Genomic DNA, 6112 nt, shown 5'->3' on the forward strand with positions numbered 1-6112 from the left:
CCACCTTGTTTAAAGTTAAGATAATGTTACTCTCCATATAAATTAGGTTCTCGACCCTTAATGTGCTAGAACACAAATCCTTGAAAAAGTAACTTATCTCTGTAATCGGTTTCCATATTCGATCAGGCAATGCATTGAATACAATATGCATCAACGCTTCTATGAAAATATGACAATCGTGGCTTTTTATTGACGTCAACTTCCCTTATTTCATGTCAACACATCTAGATAAATTTGATGTGTACCCATCAGGCATCCTTAAATTATTAACCCAACTACAAATCTCTCTTCTCTCATTGAAGGTGAACGTGTAACTGGATTTGGGCTTCTGAATCTTGTTGTTAAAGTATGTCAGATACAACTCACTTGGCCTACAATATTCCTTTAAGTCTATCCTGGCCTTCAATTTATCTTTGGTCTTGTTAGTAACATCCATAACAGTGTTAAACAAGTTGTCAAAAAAATGATTTTCGATGTGCATGACGTCCAGATTATGCCGAAGAAGATTATGCTTCCAATAAGGTAACTCCCAAAATATACTCTGTTTAGTCCAGTTATGTGTGACACCATAACCTGGTATCTTAGATGGTGGAGACTCTGTTACTTTAGGCAGATCCCTTACTCTGTTCCAAATTTCTTCTGAACACAAGCAGGCTGGTGGCTCCTCAAAATCAGTTCGGTTCTTTATAAATGCACATGTAATTCGCCTAAATTCATGATTCATTGGCAAGAATCTACTGTGGCAGTCGAACCATGTATTCTTACCTCTATGTTTCAAAGTAAATGCTTTTGTGTGTTGTATACAACAAGGGCAAGCTAACTTTCCAGCAGTCGACCACCCGGACAATATTCCATAAGTAGGAAAATCATTTATAGTCCACATCAAAGCAGCATGCAATAAGAAGTTTTGTTTAGTTGATATATCATATGTTTTCACACCTTGATGCCACAATAACTGTAACTCATCATTCAAAGGCCGCAAGTATACATCAATCAAATTTTTCGGATTACGTGGACCTGGAACAATACAAGTTAGGAACAGATATAAACTTGTCATACACAATTCGGGCGGAAGATTATACGGGGTAACAAATACTGGCGAATATGAATATGGTGCAGTAGAGACAGCAAATGGAGTGAATCCATCTGCACATAATCACAACCTAATGTTTCTTGGTTCACTAGAAAACTCGGGAAACTCCCTATCAAAATGCTTCCACGCTTCTCCATATGACGGATGGCATAGAATACCGGGTGGCTTTCTATGTTCATAGTGCCATCTCATATGAGGAGCAGAGCTCATTGATGCATACAAGCTCTTTAGCCTAGGTATAAGAGGTAAGTAATGCATCGCTTTAACTAGAACCTTCTTTTTTGTATTGGCATTTGTGACTTCCTTAAAACGAGGCTGATTACAAAATTTACAGTTCTCTAAAGATTCGTCATCCTTATAGAATAACATGCAACTTTTCTCACAACAATAAATTCTCTCTGATGAAAATCCCAACTTAGAAACTAATTTCTTAGCGGTGTAGAAATCTTTTGGTAATCCAATGTTAGTCGGATTAAGTTCATTCATAAGCCCAATAATAGAATCCATGCCCACTTGGGAAATAGAACTATCTGATTTAATACTTAACAATCTAACCGCAACAGACAACTTGGAATGCGTCGAGCCTTCATACAATGGATGACTAGCTTCCTCTAACTGTTCATATAAATGCTTAGCCTCATCATTTGATTCGGATTGATCCCCAAGAAACATCCCAAAAGCATCCCTCATTATTTCATTGTATCAAGAATTTTTAACATTATGCTCCGCTATTGGGCTACCCTCACCACCATAATAATTAAATTTGAATAGCTTCTTAAATGTTCATATAATCCAAACTAATGATTTCTCAAATCTACAAATTAATTTTAATGTTGAAATTGAAAACATTTAAATTTAATATCATTCTACTAGTAAAACTAACAAGCAATAATGAACCTAGTACAACAAGCTTTACACAAAAGCTTTAAACTATAACTAGTATTAATACAATTAAAATCAATAAACTATAAAGTTAATATATCATTCCATAGAGAATTCAAGGCAATGGTTTTATATTTATCTTATAGGAAACCCTAAAAACCCTAAAAACTTATAGCATACAAAGAGAAATATACAATTAAATTGTACAAAATGCTAATTAAACCATACATAAATCAAATAAACCTACAAAAACTAGAATCCCTAAAAATTCAATCATACCTAATTCAACTAGCTAGGATGTTCATATAGAAAATCAAATAAACCTATAACAATTAAAATTACAACAAATTTAACAATAATAATAAGAGATATGTCAACGAAGTACTTACCTCGCCGGAAAAATGCTGGAGAAGAAGGATGGTGGAGCTGTCGCGGCGCCACTGCTGCAAAAAAGAAAAAAAATAGTTAAAACATTAAGGGAAAAAGGGAGGAGGAGGAATGGAGGAGGAGGGAGAGGGAGAAGGGAGGAGGAAATGAGAGAGAGAGAGAGAGAGAGAGAGAGAGAGAGAGAGAGAGAAGGAAAACCTTACCTATAGGGACAAAAATGGTGAAGGATGACAGGGAGAGAGGAGGGGGATGGGAGAAAGAAGAAGGAAAAATGCGTCTGTTTTAGTTGGGGACGGGGTCGGGTAGGGTTTTAAAACAAATTTCCGACCGATTTGGTCGGAAATATTTAATTAATTTTTTTTAAAGAAAATACCGACCGATTCGGTCGCTAATAAAGTCAAATAAGTCAAACCGTCAAAATTTAAAAGTTTAATACCGAGAAATTCAGTCGAAAATAAATTCCCGGGCTTTTGCACCAAAAATTGCGACCACAGTGGTCGGAAATGTGGTCAAAATTATTTTAAAAATATATATCTAAATTGTTTTTTATTTTTCCGACCGATTTGGTCGGAAATTTCTAACAATTTTTTTCAGTCGGAAATTTTGGTCGGAATTCCACGATTTTCTAATAGTGCGGGTCCGACTCAGATCCCCGTGGGTTTAATTGCTATCCCAGTGTTTCAGGACACTATGGTCCGGATGTTGAGTTACTTTGATGGCTTGGCACAGGCCGATATACTTTGTATGATTCCATCTACCTCTCTTACTGGAGGGGGAGCACAGACCCCAAATATTCACACTCTATAGTAGGTCGCTGCTCTGTTTCAAACTCTTGGAGTTCCGATTCTTCCACCAGTTGTGAAAGTTCAGCTTGTTGCTACAGTCAGGTTTGAGATTAGACCTGCTATGATTATTGAGGAGCAGAAGAGAATGGATCGGTTATAGAAGCTAGATCCTCCTTGTTACACTAGTGATCTCGCAGCTAATGCTAAAGAGTTCTTGGACAAGTGTCATGAGATTCTATGCAATTTGGGACTTGTAGAGTCCAATGGAGTTGATTTCAACATATTTTAGTTGAGGAGGCCAGCCAAGAGGTGGTGGAAGACATATGAGCAGGGCAGACTAGTAGGGTAACTTCCTCTCACATGGCTCAGTTTTTGACTCTTTTCTTAAAATAGTTTATTCTACTTACCATGTGAGATGAGTTGCGCAGCTAGTTTGAGAACTTGCAGCAGGAGGGTATTACTGTAACGCAGTATGAGATGAGGTTCATAGAGTTGTCATGCTATGCAGCTCTTATGGTTCCTACTGAGAAACAGAGGGTACAAAGGTTTGTTAAGGGACTCAACTACAGTCTTCGGTTTGGGATAGCACGAGAGGTTAATATTGAGACTACCTTTCACCAGGCTGTAGAAATTTCTAGGAGATTAGAGCGTATTTGTAGGTAAATGGGGGAGGACAGCGAGGCCAAGATGTCTCGTAGTACTGGAGGATTTAGTGGTTCCTACTTTGGGGGCAAAGGTCATCATAGTAGTGGTTATTTCACTAGACCAGTTTAGTCAGAACTTCAGACTTCACGTGGTGCACCAGTTAGTCATGGATTTCAGAGTACTCATTCAGGGCAGTATTATTCAGTGCACCTACCGCATGTGGTTCTGAAAGTGGTTATTCCATTCATCTGGGGCAGGCTCAGTACTAGCAGCCACGTCAGCATAGAGCTTGTTTTGAGTGTGGGGATTCAAGGCACATGAGGAGGGATTTTCCCAGGCTTCGGATGAGTGTACATCAGCAAGGCACCTAGACTTGATTCCCCCGCCAGTTTCTACACCACCTGCACAACCAGCTAGAGGTGGAGATCAAGCAGGTCGGGGGGACCTAGAGGTGGAGGCCAGTCATGTTATTATGCTTTCCCTGGTAAGCCTGAGGCGGTTTTGTCTGATGCAGTCATTACAAGTATTTTTTTCAGTCTGTTATAGAGATGCTTCAGTTTTATTTGATCCGATTTCTACTTATTCATATTTGTCATCCTACTTTTCATATTTGGATATGCCTCGTGATTCTTTGGATATTCCTGTTTATATGTCTACACGGGTTGGAGTTTATATTGCGGTGGATCATGTTTATCGGTCTTGTGTGGTTAGTATTGGGGTTTATGAGAGGGGTTGATCTTCTGTTTCTTAATTTGTTTGATTTTGAGGTGATTTTGGGTATGGATTAGTTATCTCCATACCATGATATGCTTCATTGACACGTAAAGACCGTGATGTTGGTTATGCCGGGGTTGCCAAGGTTGGAATGGTGGGGTTCTTTTAATCATACTCCTTGTAGGGTGATTTTATATCTAAAATACTCAACGGAGAATATTTGGCTTTCGTTAAAGGTGTTTGTGATGATACTCCTATTGTTGATTCAGTCCTTGTAGTGAGAGAGTTTCCAAATGTGTTTCCTGCAGATCTATCGTGCATGACACCTGATTGGGATATTTATTTTGGTATTGATTTGGTGCTTGGCACTCAACCCATATGTATTCCACCGTATCACGTGGCTCCAGCTGAGTTGAAGGAGCACTTGAATGAGTGTTGGATAAGGGATTTATCAGGCTGAGTGTTTCTCCTTAGGGTGCATCGGTGTTGTTTATGAAGAAGAAGGATGGTTCCATGAGAATGTGCATTGATTATAGGAAATTGAACAGGTTACTATAAAAAAATAAGTAACCATTGCCTCGTATTGATAATTTGTTTGATCAACTTTAGGGTGCCAAGGTGTTCTTGAAGATTGACTTGACATTGGGTTATAACCAATTGAAGATTATGGCTTCGAACATTCCTAAGACAACTTTTAGGACTCTCTATAGGCATTATGAGTTCTTGGTGATATATTTTGGTTTGACTAATGCCCCAACAACTTTCATGCATTTGATGAGCAGTGTATTTCAACCTTATTTGGATTCTCTTGTTATTATGTTCATTGATAGTATCTTGGTATATTCCCGTAATAGGGAGGAGCACGAGCAACATTTGAGGATTGTGCTTTAGATTTTGAGGGAGAAGAAGTTGTATGCTAAGTTCTCCAAGTGTGAGTTTTGGTTGGAATCAGTGGCATTCTTGGGCCACGTGGTGTCTAGTTTTGGGATCAAGGTGGATCCGAAGAAGATTGATGCAGTTCAGAGTTTCCCCAGACCTATTAATGCTATAGAGATCAGAAGTTTCTTGGGTTTGGCGAGCTACTATTGTCGCTTTGTGGAAGGGTTCTCGTCTATTGCAACTCCATTGACCAAGTTGACTCAGAAGGGCGCTCCATTCAGGTGATCTGACGAGTGTGAGGAGAGATTTCAGAAGCTCAAGACTGCTTTGACTACAACTCTAGTTTAGTATTGCCCTTGGGATCGTGGATGTATATTGTCTATTGTGATGCTTTGCGTGTTGGTCTTGGGTGTGTGTTGATGCAGGATGGTAGGGTGATTGCCTATGCATCGCACTAGTTGAAGGCCCATAAGAAGAGCTATTTGGTCCATGATTTAGAGTTGGCGGCTATTGTGATTGCACTTAAGATTTGGAGGCACTACTTATATGGCTTGTCATGTGAGATTTACATTTATCATCAGAGTCTTCAGTATTTGTTTAAATAGAAGGATATGAATTTGAGGCAGCGGAGGTGGTTGGAATTATTGAAGGATTACGATATCACCATCCTATATCATCCGAGTAAGAAAAGTGTTTAGCAGATGCCTTGAGTAGAAAGGCGGAGAGG

The 6112-nt window shown here is 39.0% G+C and overlaps 1 protein-coding gene across 1 annotated transcript; it reads right to left on the reverse strand.

Annotated features, from left to right (window-relative positions):
- Nucleotides 1-205: 205 nt before the first annotated feature.
- LOC138907724 (uncharacterized) lies at nucleotides 206-1783 on the reverse strand. Its single transcript, XM_070198330.1, has 2 exons — nucleotides 1252-1783; nucleotides 206-1017 (listed from the first exon to the last, which is right to left on the reverse strand). Exons 1-2 carry the CDS (start codon nucleotides 1781-1783, stop codon nucleotides 206-208), a joined length of 1344 nt encoding a protein of 447 aa, XP_070054431.1.
- Between the last annotated feature and the right edge of the window lie 4329 nt (nucleotides 1784-6112).

This window comes from Nicotiana tomentosiformis, chromosome 3 (genome assembly GCF_000390325.3).
Source record: "Nicotiana tomentosiformis chromosome 3, ASM39032v3, whole genome shotgun sequence".
NCBI classification, from domain to species: domain Eukaryota; kingdom Viridiplantae; phylum Streptophyta; class Magnoliopsida; order Solanales; family Solanaceae; genus Nicotiana; species Nicotiana tomentosiformis.